This window comes from Tinamus guttatus, unplaced genomic scaffold (genome assembly GCF_059628265.1).
Source record: "Tinamus guttatus ecotype Peru unplaced genomic scaffold, ASM5962826v1 Tinamus_guttatus_pri_ptg000332l, whole genome shotgun sequence".
Classification (NCBI taxonomy): domain Eukaryota; kingdom Metazoa; phylum Chordata; class Aves; order Tinamiformes; family Tinamidae; genus Tinamus; species Tinamus guttatus.
The window spans coordinates 1,563,869-1,578,178 of record NW_028288866.1 but is presented as its reverse complement, the minus strand read 5'-3'; the positions used below and the strand labels follow the sequence as shown (position 1 = coordinate 1,578,178).

At 44.7% G+C, this 14,310-nt stretch overlaps 2 protein-coding genes across 2 annotated transcripts; one reads left to right on the top strand and one right to left on the bottom strand.

Annotated features, from left to right (window-relative positions):
- Window positions 1-248: 248 nt before the first annotated feature.
- Window positions 249-1,262, bottom strand: RNF186 (ring finger protein 186). Its single transcript, XM_010225693.2, has one exon. It carries the CDS (start codon window positions 1,260-1,262, stop codon window positions 249-251), a length of 1,014 nt encoding a protein of 337 aa, XP_010223995.2.
- A 3,734-nt stretch (window positions 1,263-4,996) lies between these two features.
- Window positions 4,997-12,009, top strand: OTUD3 (OTU deubiquitinase 3). The gene is made up of 8 exons (XM_088529507.1): window positions 4,997-5,151; window positions 5,783-5,931; window positions 6,654-6,766; window positions 9,715-9,837; window positions 10,484-10,609; window positions 10,904-11,000; window positions 11,285-11,463; window positions 11,777-12,009. The coding sequence occupies exons 1-8, from the start codon at window positions 4,997-4,999 to the stop codon at window positions 11,951-11,953; spliced, it is 1,119 nt and encodes a 372-aa protein (XP_088385633.1). The 3' UTR covers window positions 11,954-12,009.
- Window positions 12,010-14,310: the final 2,301 nt, after the last annotated feature.

The following is a 14,310-nucleotide window of genomic DNA, read 5'->3' as shown; positions in this document are numbered from 1 at the left end:
TTACCTGTCTGAAGTACAAATCACAAAAAGCCTGCCATTCTCTGTGTTAAAAATACCACATATAAATAGTTCAATATGCTTCAGATGATAAAATCGAACAATATTACGTGTTGGCATTGAGCCTTAGTGGGATAACTTAGCCATATTTGGTGAATTTGTTATGGGAAAGATTACTTCCACAGCGTGCTCGCTGAGCAGTGCTCCTCACGTGCCATTTTGGTGACAGCAGCTCTCCTGCACTGGCTGTTTCAAGCGATAGCGCTGATGTTGGTGTCTTTGTGGCAGGAGGCCAGTGAGTTCCCTCTGCAGCTGCAGTAGAGTCTAGGATTGCAGCAAAGCACCAAAGACATGATCACCCCCAGTGTAAGCATAAGGCAAATTACCCATTTTATCAGCCCAGAGTACAGAAAGGGGAGGATGAGGATGGTAAGAATCACGAGAAGCAGCAAGAGCAGCACAAGTCTTTGGATAGCCAGCCTGTTGTCCGCTGGAGTGTTTTGTTCTCGGAGTAAAGTCTCTTGGCTGGTTTGAGTCCAGCTCTTGCTGTCCAGTCCTGTGGGGGAGATGTACATCTCGAGAGTTAAATCAGGATTTTCCAAATGTTCCATGATGTCGTCTTTATTGTGAAGTGTGCGGATGAGTCCTCCTAACACAACAGTCTCTTTTCTGCACAGAGGGCAGGTGATGATCCAAGTCTTGTCATCTTTCCTAAGAATAAGCTTAAGGCAGACAGCACAGAAAGCGTGCTGGCAGGCCAGGAGCTTTGGTACTCTGTAAATGTTGTACCTGTTGAAGCAGACCAGGCAGTCCATATCTGCGAGAGATGCTTTGGGCAAACGCATTTCGGAGCTGAATACCCCAGGAGAGATTGAAGAGTTCATTACCGTCATTGGTGGCTCTGAGTTTGGGCTGTCCCTTTCTGAAGCTGCTGGTTTAAAACCATCTGGGCTGTCCAGCTCTGTGCCTGGCAGTCTCTCCATTTCTTTAGCATGCTCTTCAGCGAGTCCCAGCCTCTTCACATCCTCAGCGTTTTCTATGAGAGCTGCTGCTGTGCTCATTCCTGAAGCACATTCTGGGGTGGCCTTGGGGCTACCATTTCCGAGCTGTGGTAATCCGGGAGTCGTGGACTCGTTTTTGTTGTCTGCCCTGTCAGTAGATTTCTCCATGGGGATAAGCCTCGGTGCGGTTTGCCTTCCCTTAGCTGAACGACTTGCTGAGTTTCTGGCTCCTCTTATATGCTGCTGTGTTCTGGTTGTACGCATGATTGATTGGTGACAGCATTAAGCGTGTTGTGCTGTGACAGTAACGTTTCTAGGGGACAGGGCTCCGAGTTAATGCTTAACCTCATTGCTAAGGTATTTTACAATGGCTGATAATAACCCTGAGCAATTCCCTTCCCGAAGCAGAGCCTAGAGCATTAACAGTCTGAAACTTTGTTCACGGTGACAGCCAGGGTGTGACAACAGTGTAACCATTATTAGTAAATTCTGCTTTATTTAACAACAATTTCAGCTGGCCTCTAAATGCAGCCTTGCTGGGTGATGGCAGTTACAGGGGAATTATCTAATATTAATATTGATTAGTGGTGCTTTGATTAGAGAGTGTGGGATTGGAAGGCAGAAGAACTGATCCCTTGCACTTTCTGCATGACTGACAAGTTGATTCATTCTTTGCTGCTCAGTTTTTGGCATTAGAACCACAGTGACGAACACTGTGTATCCCAGAAACTGAATCCTGCCATGTTGGGTTGACAGGAGGTTTAAACATACTTGTTTCCCAGACACCATCAGCGACCCTCAGGGGAAATTAAATTGGGACTAAAATGATGTTATTAGAATGCACATAGCAAAAGGCAGAGCATATTTTTCATGCCAGGGAGATTTTAAAGAGCAGTGTTCATAGCTCCATTTCCTTGCTTGTCTGCGTTTCCCGTGTTGTGTGCCCTGGTATTAGATACACCCCAGTTGTGAGTGCCCTCGTAGGAAGTTTGCTCTTGCTTTGGCATTGCTCACTACCTTAGAGCTGTTATGCTGCAGCCCAGTGTAAAGGAGACAAAAGCTGAGTGTTAAATGTCTGATTGGTTTCAGTTACCAGAGGTCTTTAGGTAGGAACTGAAGCAGGGGCAAAGCTTATTTAAGGTGTGACTTAAGTGTCCATGAGAGGTCTGAGAAATTTTATATATATATATATATTTAAAAAATAGTAGTGATATATATATATTTAAAAAATAGTAGTTCCTTTTTCTTGGAGTTTGCAGAAAAAAACTGTTGCACTGGCAAAAGTAGCCTTATGTTGGATGATTTTCAGCTCTTCTGAAACTCCCAAACATCATCCCTTACTTTATTAATTTTTTTCTTTTTTGTTTTGGGGTGGGATGGGGTTATTGAGGGATAAAATATGAACAGTTTCTCACTAGGGATCCCGTGGAAGTAAGGAAGAAAAGGAAGGGCCATTAATCTCCTTGAGGCCAGTCTATGTCATTTACTTCTAGAAGACAAAAGAACAGAGTTGGAAGCCCAAACTGCCCCGAACTCTCAAGCTGTCTCGGCCGTGTCTCTCCAGCCACAACGCAGAAGAGAGATCCAGCAAATGCAGTAGGAAGGGCAAGGGAGCTCGGGAGGACACAGAACTCTTAAAGTGACTAGTGGGTAAGTGAGGTGAGAACGTGTTCTCCCTTGGGAAGAAGCAGAAGGTTTATTGTTAGCAGACTGCGTAAGAGTCTGGGTGTTGCTGCTGTTCTTCTGCTGACACAGGATAAAGCAGCAGTTCACAGACATTTGGGTGACGCAAATGTTAGGAGCTTTCCGTGCCTCTGTTAAAAACTCGGCCGGGTGAATTGAGGCCTCCATGTCCATTTACCCTGTCTTTCAGCAGCGAGTGGGTGCAGCTTCTCTATTTTTCCAATACATCTGTTGGAAATTCAATGCTGGCTACTGATGAAGGTCAAGAGCTTGGGCAACTGCAGAGGAAACAGAGCGCACTGTGGTTCAGAGGGCTTTGCAGAGCTGTGTGTTCCCAAGGTACAGTTTGCGCTTCCACATGAACAGGGGATCCAGTGGGAGGAAACAGTCTAGTGCATGTGCTCAGAGCTCGACTCTGCAGCTCCTAAGCTGTGTTTTCAGCACTGCTGTTCAGATACTGTGTCATCTCTCTGCCCAGTTCTGTTATTGGTCTTGTTGGATTAAAATTGTTTATTTACTGACATCCTTCACCAATGAAGATTTCAGCCAAGCGTTCAGAGGACGTGTCTGAAATTGGACTATGTCTTGCTTGTGGCTGCGTGGGTGACTTTCACTGGCTTATATGCTTGCTGTAGTCACCTGAGTTGACTCAAGCCCTTTATTACTATTTAGTCAATTACCTTTTCATTAATCATTTGCAACTGATTCATACAGGCATCCTGTTTTCCCACTTTTGGTACATTTGCATAAGAAGATGCATTTCTGTGGAATGTTTGTGATCATTATAACAGGAAAGGGATGCAAAAGAGCAATCTTACCATTTCTGGTAAGAAGCGTCTTATTGTGTCAGGGGTCACTCAGTGCAAGTGTGAATGAAGCAGAGAGGCTCTGTGAGTGAACAGTCACCTTTAGAATTACAATACTTCTCCTATTGTTAAAAGGTTATTTTTTATTATTGGAGTTGCTACTGGGGGTTATCAGCAGGGGATTTCAGCTATAGTGTATCATGCTCAGAAGTGGCCTGATAATTGATACTAACAAATACTGATTTGACCTGATAAATGTGACCTGAATTGCCCCACGGAGGGACCTCACGTGGCGTTTCTATCTTGCTTTCTTCATCAGCCATATGCTTTTGTGGCGTATCTATAACGTTCGTGCCGTGGAAGTTGATTCACTCTCACTGTGTGTTTTCCAGTCCCTACTTGACCGGTTGCTTTTGAAAAGGGAGAAGGATAGTAGGACCTGATGCATGACAGGAAAGCCAGGCACTGCCTGGTCATGGAGTGTTGATTAATACATGCCAGTTGGAGCTGTTCCTTCTTAGTCATACCTCCGAGTTTCTCCCCATTTCCATATGTATACACATGCACAGTCTCCCCCTTTTCCTTCTGGTACAGCAGTACTGGCAGGGGCTGCCGTAACTCGGAATTGCAGCGAACTGTTTCCTTGCAGAAGAAGATGGGTTGTGTCTCGGTTCAGAAACTGCAAGTGCTACTTTGACTTTCCCAAGCTCCTGTATTCCAAAAAGTCTTGTCCTTGTTCAAGCTTTCTGCAGTGGCTGCAGTCTCGTTTTTTGCGTTCAAGGTTGTAACTTGTTTCTTGCTATAAAGATTTCACAGATGCAGCAGCAGCTTCTGTTTTTTTTTTTCTGATGGAAATGAAATGCCCTTCTCTTTGGGAACTTGATTTCCTTCACAGCTGTGTGAGCCGCGTTCTTGCAGTGCCACCTCGCGGGTGGTGACTGTCGTCGCCTCTCTTCCTTTACAGTTAATCCTGCAGCACCCATTCGGTGCCGGCAGAGACCCGAACCCGGCCCAGACGCTAGTGCTGGTTTGTGAGCAGAGAAGTTGCTGAAAGAAGGGTCATGGCATCTGTCCAGGGGGAGTTTTTGCAGCAAGTGGGAACCGAGGGTGCTGGTTCAGCAGGGAGAGGTGCTGGGCCCCAAAGGCACTTCTCGACCAGCCAGGAGCGCTTGGGTGGAGAAGTGCGTTTAACAGAAGGAATTATGAATTAGGACGCAGAGATTCCTAGTCCTCCACACACACAGAGCGTTTTGGTGTGAAACAACGAGCTGTGTTGTTGTTGTTGCCTCCTCCAGGCTTTGCCGCAAGGGCAGCCTGGCCTCCCCTTCCCTCCCGTTGCGCTCTGCGTGGCTGGGATCTCCCGCACCCTCCGCTTCCCCCGGCTCCTGCCGTCCCTCCGCCCCTGGAGGACCGCACAGGCGCGGGGAGGCCGGCGCGGCGGCGCTCTGGCCCGCGTGCGGCCCTCGGCGGCGGCGCAGGCGCGCTGGCCGCCGGTACCCCGGGACGGGCATGTCCCGCAAGCAGGCGGCCCGGGCCCGGCCCGCGGGCGGCGGCGGGAAGGCCCGGCGGCCCCGGCCGCCCCCCGCCGCCCCCCGCGCGGGCGGCGGCCTCGCCGGGCAGCTCCAGGCGCTGGGTCTGAAGCTGCGGGAGGTGCCGGGGGACGGGTGAGCGTTCGGCCGCGGTGCTTCCGGGAGCTCCCTGCGCCCCCTTGGCCCGGCCCCAGCAGGGCTCGGGGCTCCCCGAGGTCGCTGAGGGCCACCCTGGCTGTAGGGGACGTGGGGGGCGTCAGGAGCACTGGGAGAAAGGGGCGGTAGCAGCGTGGCCGCGGGGGAGTCGCCTGGTGCAGCACTGACCTGCCTTTGGTGGCACTATAGCTTGGCCTGGTGGAGATTTAGGAGAGTTGGGCCTGGTGCTATTCATGCTGTTGGCTTGCTGTGTGTGATATAGTTGTGTTTTTGCTTAATTTTATGCTCATATTACCAATTCCAAGTTGAGCCATCATTCAAAGTGCTGAGGATAGGTGGTATTTGGCGTCCATATCCCTGCTGACCTCCTGGTCAGGAGGAGCGTAGCTCCCTTCTCTTCCAATTAACGCTGGCCTGACTGTGCTTCCAGTCTGGCTGCATAACGAAGAAGCCTCTGCAGCCCTTGGTGTTGGCAGTGTTGGTTGCCCTGGGAGGAAACTTCTGCTGCCTGGGCTGTTTTCTCTCTGCTGCTCCTTCAGGGTTATTGCTTTGGGGTACTCTGTTAAGGGCCACTTTTCACACGCGCTACTTGTGATTTCTCTTTTGGTAGCAACTGTTTGTTTCGAGCCCTTGGTGATCAGCTCGAGGGGCATTCGCGGAACCACCTTAAGCATCGCCAGGAAACGGTGGATTACATGATAAAGCAGCGGGAAGATTTTGAGCCGTTTGTGGAGGATGATGTTCCCTTTGAGAAACATGGTAAGGTCTCTATAAGACCCTAACAGAAAGGGATATTGTGCCATATGATTACGTTTCATTTGGGCACCTTCTTACTACGCTATTTCTCATCCTAGCAAGTATTTTAGAAGAGTCGTCTGGTTTTCAGGCACAGTCGTTTCTTTGTTTTGTTATTTTTAGGAAAATGAGCTATAAATTTGCCTAGAAGGTTTAAAATTCTAGGAGAAACTTGGCAGAGGGAAGAAAAAAGCCAAGAGTATAAATATGGTGTTTTCAGAAAGAATTTATTAAATCGTCTAGCTCCCCTTGAATGCTGCTGGTGGGTGTTGAGTAGCTGATTTCCATGGGTATCTCTTTGTCCTTGACTTTTGGTGTTTTCTATGGTGTTAAATCAGGGAAAGATCCAAAGCAGAGGCTAACCCACCCGTTATTCTACCAACTCTGAGGCTGTGCCAAGTATGGATATGCAGGTGATACCTGGAGGTGTTTTGGTCCTTTAATTCATGGCACTCTTCAGAGCTGTCACAGAACTGGTGACCTTGCACAGTCTAAAGATGTAGAGCTTTCTGTGGTCATTTCAGATTCATGAAGTTCTGTCACTCTCAGTTACTGCCTCATTTGCACTTGGGGTCTTTCTAGAATTTCCTGGGCTCCTGTTGAAATCCTTGCTCAGCATCCCCCCCGGGCCTTAGGAAGCGTCGGTAGTGAAGATTCCGACTTTTACAATACTTCTTTTTCTTTAGTTACCAATTTGGCAAAACCTGGTACCTTTGCTGGCAATGATGCTATTGTGGCATTTGCGAGGAACCATGAAATGAATGTGGTTATTCATCAGCCTAATGCTCCGTTGTGGCAGGTGAGAAGCAAAACTGCTATATTTCAGTCTGATTGTTAGCTGATGGGTGTCTATAGTTGTGAAAATTCCTGATCTATAAAAAGGTGACAAACACTGGTTGATAGCTGTAGTTAGGTTTGCATGGTGTTGAGCTGTGCTTGATTTTTCTTTTTCTTTTTCAGCCTGGAAAGTCAGCATCTGGAGGCAGAACTGTGGTTTTAACTAGCTTCAGGTCCTGTCTCCTGAGGAGCAGACTATTTGCAAGGTGTCTTTTTTTTCCACAGAAATTTGAGCTAGACCTAAGGAAACTTGAATGATAACAAATCTCAGGGAAGTTGAAAGTGAAGGTATAGCAGGGTGGCTCCTGCAGTACGGTGGGATGAACAGCCATCTGTTCTGCATCAGATTCAGAAGGAAAACAAAATGGTTTCTAACAGTTCAGAAAAATGAGGTTCTAGAACAGGCAAAAAAAAAAAAGAAGGGAGAATTTTTAAAGCTTTAAGGTGGTTTTTAATCAGGTTGTGAAGGTAGATACAGTTTCTTCTTATAGCAGGGGACCACAACAAGTGATCCATCATGCCTCCCCTCTTTTCTGTGTGCATTTCCCTGTAGTGAAACCACCTGAGAATGGATCCATATTCAATCTGCCTGATTTACTGAGTAAGTGAGACCCTCCGTTCAAGCCAAGAATATTTTTTGACTTTGTTTTAGTGGTGGTAGTAATGGATTTAAAGGCTGACCCAGGTTAGAGATAGTACCAGTGAGGCAAGTAGATTAAACGGGAGATCAAGGCAAGGAGAAGGCTGTCAAGAGTGTCTTAAATGTATTTTAAATAGTGTCAGATGCATTCCTGAATCAGAAACTTAAACTGTGTGGTAGCCATTGGCTGTATAAGAGCTAATGTGTGTTTAAAATGAGTAAGAACGTTCAGCTGCTTGACCTGCAAGAGGTGAAATGACCCTGCTGGAGTTCACAGAGGTGCCCTTCCTGTTTCCTTAGTGTTTTGAGCCAGATGCTTGTGTCAGCGTTCTTAACTCCTACAGATACTTTGTAGGTTCCCTTTGAAAATCTTCAACTTTTTTGTCCTATTCATTGACCTTTCTGGGGTTGTAAGCACTGAGTTTGTGATGACGTTCTGCGTTCTGGATGCCTGAACCAGGTTATGAACGTAGGCTGATACGAGTTTCCTCTTGCAGAAGGGCACTGGAACAAGTGATTCATCATGTTGTCCTGTTGGTGAAAAACATTAATAGACCTGGGGGGTCCAGTCAGCTGATGGCTGTGTAGGTATGTCAGAATACCAGTCATGCAGGCAATCTCTGGCTGGTATCCTTTTCCCTGTTTTTTTGTTTATTTTAATAGCAGAAAACAATTTTTTAAGTCTCTTGCGTGCTTCAAAATGACATGAGCAGATTGCTAGTAATAGTAGTAAAACAGGGAGGCTCCTCCCTGGATGGAGGATACCTCAGGGCACTGAAATCAATAAGGGATCACCACATGGTTCCAACATTAGCAAGTTATGAGACTCAAACAGCCCTTTCTCTTAATGTTAACATTGATATTTGTCTTTATATCCCGTACTTTTCCAAGTTTTTTTTTTTCCTCTGTGCTCTGAAGGTCCAGCAAAGTTTTGGAAAGATTAGATTGCAAAGAGAGCATTGCCAGAGTGGTAAAGCAGCAAGATGCTTAAAGTAGATAGTGTGAATCTCTCCATCAGTCTTGACTTTAAAGCAGATGGTAAATTACCCTTTAGTTTTAAGAGAACCATTTTCATGCATTGCAGCCAAGGTGGAAAAACGTGAGCAGGATAAATACTCAGGGCCTTGAGCTGTTTCTCAAAGTGACTAAATCAAAAACTTATTGAAGGTGGCCATCTCAATTGACTTTAGGGCTTTAAACACCTTTGACTTTTTCCAATAGTGACTGCAAATATAGAGCCACGAGGCAGTGCAGATGTAAAGATTGTTTCTCCAGATGTTCGGGATTTATTAGATACCTCTCTAAGCTCTGGCAAACAGGAAGTGTTAAAAATGAATCTTACTGCAATCTAATATGTTGAATAACTTAATTGGATAAAGAGCAGGACTTGGATATATCCAGGTGTTGTGCTGGAACTTAAAGGTGAACAAGTGTAAAATAAATGAATGAAAAAAAAGAATCTATTGCAAAATCTGAAGTGACTAAGGCAAGGTATAAACTGCAGGTGTAGTTGAAAGGTAGCTTGGTGTAAGTTGTGTAAGTGAGGAAAAGTTGATTGGGAAACTCTGGAGCCCTAAAGCGGCATTTCTTGTGGTTTGCTTTCTGGTGTCTTCTCCAGGGAAGGTCTTGGATCTTTGAACTCGAGCTTGACAGGTGAGCAAAGGCAGGGTACAGATGTACCGTAGCTCTGTGTTCCTTGGAAGAACTGATATGTCGTTTCTAACAGTTTGAGAGAGTGACATTCAGGGTAGGCATTATTTTTGCAGCAGTAGAGGTAATACCCAGAGCAGCAATTTTCTAAAGAAACAGATATACCTGGGACTGAAAAAGCAGAGGCACTTTCAGCTGTTAGTGATTTTGAGTGGAATTAAGGGTCATGATTTGATTTTATTTGTATTGGTCTTTCTTTAAAACACAAATGTATCCACTTCAAACGCCTACTGTAAAAATGCTGTCTTTTCACAAATGCGGAAAAAAAGTTGCTTTAGGTGGCTGTTTTCAACGTGGTAATGATTAGAGTTGACTCTTATTTCTCATAGCATTTGACAGGAAAACATCTTTTATATTGAATGGAAATTATCATTGAAATTGAAGCTGGAGAAGATTGTCACCAAACTGGAATACCTTCTGGGGGAAACTGTATATCCAGTAGCTCTGCATGCTGCTTCCTAGTGCAGTGTTTATTACTGCTTCAGAACTTTAGTACTCTCTAAAATGTGAGGCAAAAAATAATCAACTTCATGTTGTCATTTGCAATTTGTTTCATTTAGATTCGAGGCACAGAGAAAAGCAACGCGAGGGAACTGCACATTGCTTATCGGTATGGAGAGCACTACGACAGCGTGAGGAGAATAAATGATGATTCCGAAGCTCCGGCCTATCTTCAGATGGAGGTGGGTTATGACAGTGTGACACAGGCCAGGTGTGGGTGAAAAATAGCTGAATGTTTCTGGTTTCTTTTCTCATTGGCATTGAGAGTGAGCTTGGTCCCTCATTAAAGGAATGGAAAAACTCCTCTGATTAATAAAATTAGTGCTGCGAAGTGCTGAAATAACTGGGCTGGGAGTCAATCCTGAATTTGCAGTGATGAGGGCTGTGGAAGCTGTGAGGTTATCACATTTAAGTGACATACTCCAGTACAGCAATTGCAAAAATGTCTAAAGCAAAAAGGAGGGAGGAAAGGGCTTTACACAATAGTCCTCTTTGTAGCTCTTTTTTTTAGTCTCTCTTTTTTTTTTCACTCTTTCCTGTTAAGGATTAGGCTGTGCTGTCCTTGAGGTTCTCTGCAGTTGTTTCTTGTATGGTATTGTACTAAAATGAGTATTTAAATTAAAAAAATAATAATTGTCCATTGCTCTACATGACCTTTTAGTGAATTTGATGAATTGTGGGAAATAGTGTCAATGATGTTGGAAGTTGCACAAGGTCAAAGACACTGAGACAGGATGTCTTTGAGAAAGATGTGCCATAATCATTAAATCTATAGTGAAGTCAGATTTTTGTTGCATATGGTGGAATAACAGCATGCTTTGCTTGTAGATGCTTTGCAAAAATGACTCGAAGGAGGAGCAGGAGGTTAAGCCACAGAAGGGTGAATATGAAGATGAAATTGAGGATGAACTGGAAGATGCTGTGCAGAAAGTGTGTGATGCAACTGGATGCTCGGTCAGTATGGAGTAAACTGTTATGCTTGATGTTCAGAACTTCTTAATGCATGAAAGTTGTCTGGGGAATAAATAAAGCTTTAATCTTGAGTGACTTCAGTAATCTTGGGTGGCCATGGAAAAACTAGGATGCATTTCATCCTAGATCCAACCCTTAAATGCGGGTGAAAAATATACTGTGGGTACCTAATAGTTTTGAAGTGCTGAGTGGCGCATGGGGCTGTTGAATGAATACTTGTATGTCAGTAGTTTAAAACACCTTCTATGTGTTATCTCTCTCTCTACCTGTGGACAGGACATTGACTTAATAAACCAGATTTTGAAAGCGGAAAACTACAATGTTGAATCAGCAATATTTGCCATCATTCAAGTGAATGAAGTGAAAAGAATCAGTAAGTACATGCAGCTTGTAGCCTGTGTGTCAGAAAAGTGTTGTCTAAGGCTAGAGGTTGGCGTTTACTGTAAACAAAAAGCAGCTCAACAGAGGCTTGCTGCTGGCTGTGCTTCCACCTCAGATGAAAAACATGTTGTCTTATTTACTAAGGGCAAGGCAAAGTGGCTACTGAGCCGTGATTTTTTTTTGTCAATATTTAACCTACCTCAAAAAGCTGCCAGAAGTAGACAAAAAGGAACTCTGCAGCAGTGTGTCTGAGGAAAAACCTCTGCTTGTTGATAGGTGCTGAAGAGCAGTGTGATTCCCAGGACAAAGGCCCTAAATCGTGCAGCTCAGCTTTGTGGGAAGAAAATGGAAGTGGCTCCAGAATCTTTGGAAAACAGAGTTTGCATCAAGATAAAATGGAAAACACAGGAGAGGCTAGATGTGATGAAGAGAATCGACTTAGCAAAAACACTAAGGTATGTGAAGGGTAGTGTGGGAGCAATGTAGGCATTGATCATCAGCAGCTGTTTTTTTCTTGTAAATTACAAAGTTTCAGCTTATTATATTTTGCTCATATAGCTGTGACTTTTATCTAACAGAAACTAAGTTAATGACACATGGCGCTTTTCCCAAAGTGAGAAAACGTTGTCCTGATAAATAGTTTGGTTTAAATGTGTTAAGGCAGTTCTTTGATATCTGCCTGTGTGCCTTGCAGCATAGGGTGCTATTCTTCCTCAGCTGAGAAGGCAAATGTCTGTTTTCAGCTGTGTTTTCATCTTCTGCTTTCAGATATCTAGAAAACAAAAGAAGGAGCAGCAGCGGTTAGAGAAGAAGAGGCGGCAGGAAGAAAGGCACCGACAGAAGGTCTTGGCCAACAAGTCTAACTGGGGTGGTAGTAACAGGAGGGAGATGGACTCAGATACCCAAGTCACCCTGGTGAAGGCCACGGCAGCCCTAAACATATGACTGAATGTGTTCCGAGTGCTCTGGTACAGAAAGCAAATAAAACTGGTGAAGACAAAGCTCTTCAGAATGAATTTCCAAGCACCTATTATCTTAAAATGAGTTTCTGCAGAGATCTCCAAGCATGTACTAACTTTCTGCTTCTCCAGTTGCAGGAAGAACAATTATTTGGTAATACTGTATCAGCAGGTATACGAAAAAAGGTTTGAAATTAACAGGAAAAAAAAGTAAAGACTTTATTTATTGTTTTGGAGTTAGATGAAGGTGAGAATCTTTTTCGTCAGTGGTCTGAGTTATCTCCTTGGATGCTTTGATTTTTCTTACAGGGACTTTCTACTTCAGGTTAAATTTGCAGGAGCTTTATCTTACCTTACTGTTAACAGTGTTAACAGTTCTCAACTCAGGAAAACCTTTTTTTTTTTTTTTTTTCCTATTTGAAGTTAGAAAGTAGAGGAGCAAAATTCCAGAATGCTTTCCAGTGCTAAAATGTCATCTCACACTGTATCATGTGTAAGACTTCTTTCTCTTTCCTACCTGAGAGCATCGTGACAAACTTTAGCATAAGCAGAACCACGTGTGCCTCTGGCGCACGGAGCCACACTGAGCTGCGTGCTGTACCAAAGTGATCGTACAGGAAGGGAAAATAGCACTGCCGAGCCCACGCTTGCTGCTTGCACACGTTGGAAGGTGATTTTGCCTGCAGGCTGTTGAGTCCTTTGCATGTTTTCCCCTTACTGTGCGGAGTGGGGAAGGCTCTTGGAGCCCTCCTGAGACTGCAGGACTGATTGGTGCAACCTGGTGAAGTCTAACGAGGCAGCAGGATCCAACCTGAGCACGTGGGAGGTTTCTGCTGAATGTGGTCAAAATGGGCTGTGTTTTGGACATCTGCAGTCCTGTCTCCTTTGCTTTGCTCTGCGGCTTTAGAGCTGCAGTCCAAGCAGGCGCTTGATAGTCATTAGTCTCCAGATGAAATTATTGTAGCCAGTGGATCAAAAGTCCTGGGAGCAAGCTTCCAAGTAGCAGGAATCCCTGGAAATCCTGCCTACTTCACACTTCATAAATCAACCTTTTTCCTTTTCCCTCATCTTAAAATTCCTCTTTGGTGAAGTCACCAAGGACTTTGGAATAGGTAGCTTGAATCCTGTGGCACTTTCTCCTGTAGCACTGGGAATACAGACTGAGGTGTGGGTATCGTGGGGCTTGGCCCCAGCTTTGCGGCTTGCAGTGCCTCAGCTTTGCTCAGGATTTTGGGCTTGCATCGAGCACTAAGCTGTAAGAAAGCAGCTGTGCACGTGCACAGACACCCCTGCTGCAGAGAACAGGAGACTCCTCAGCAGCCAGGCTAGACACTATGTAGAATTTTTCAATGTGACGGATGCTGCTTTGGAAAAAAGTCTTTTAAATCTTTGAAGTTTACAAATCAGCACTGCAATATATCTGCTTTTTTTCTGACCTGCCAAAACAAGTTCTGAGCTACTCTCTGTCCTGTGCTATCCTTATCAGCAGCTTCTGAAACATAAAAAGAACAGAATTTTGCCTTAAATGCTGATGGTGCAGGAGAAGAACAGGCTTGAACAGTAGCAACAAAAAGTGCCTTAGTTCCTGCAATAAGTTTGGTGGAAATGAAAGTAATACAAAGCAGCTCTTACGGTGGGATAGAGTGTCAGGCATGTGAAGAAGCATCCGATAGCAGCTTTAAGTGTTCGTGCTACCCGGGAGTAACTGCTCTTGAGGGAGGTCTGAGCAGTGTTTGGCAAGCAGGAAGAACGCCCATGAGTCTGGAATTCAGAGTGGTGTTCTTCAAGTGAAAAAGCCACGCTGGAAAGTTTCGCTTTATGCGAGCTATTAGATGGGCTGTTGCTAGCCCTGTTATTTCCTGGAATTAGTTTTCCCAAAATTTTCACAGTAGCAGGAAGAGTGGGATGCCATAGCTGTAACTGGAGAAGTGCTGGTCGCTTGAGCAGTGTGAGGGAGCCTGGCCTTCAGCTTACAGCCTGTGATACCTCTGAGCAAGTACAGCTGAAAACACCTCATCTCCAAGTGCAGTTTGATTAAAACAAACTCCTAATGGGCTGTGCTTCTCGTTAGCCAGTAATGTACTCTTGATTTTTGGCAGGATAATTTTGTACCCGGAAAAACCTTCTTGTGTCTGAAGATTTTAAACTTTTGGTTTGTTTTAGTGGTTTTGTTGGTGGTGGGGTTTTTTTTGTTGTTGTTTGTTTGTTTTTGTTTGTTTGTTTTTTACCTTTAGCTGCTGGCATTATCACTGGTGTTTTCACCAGCCCTTATGATGTTGTATTTATTTCTTTTCCCCAAGGGAGTCTTTATGCAAGAAAGTCATGATTTACTGTTTTGTTGTC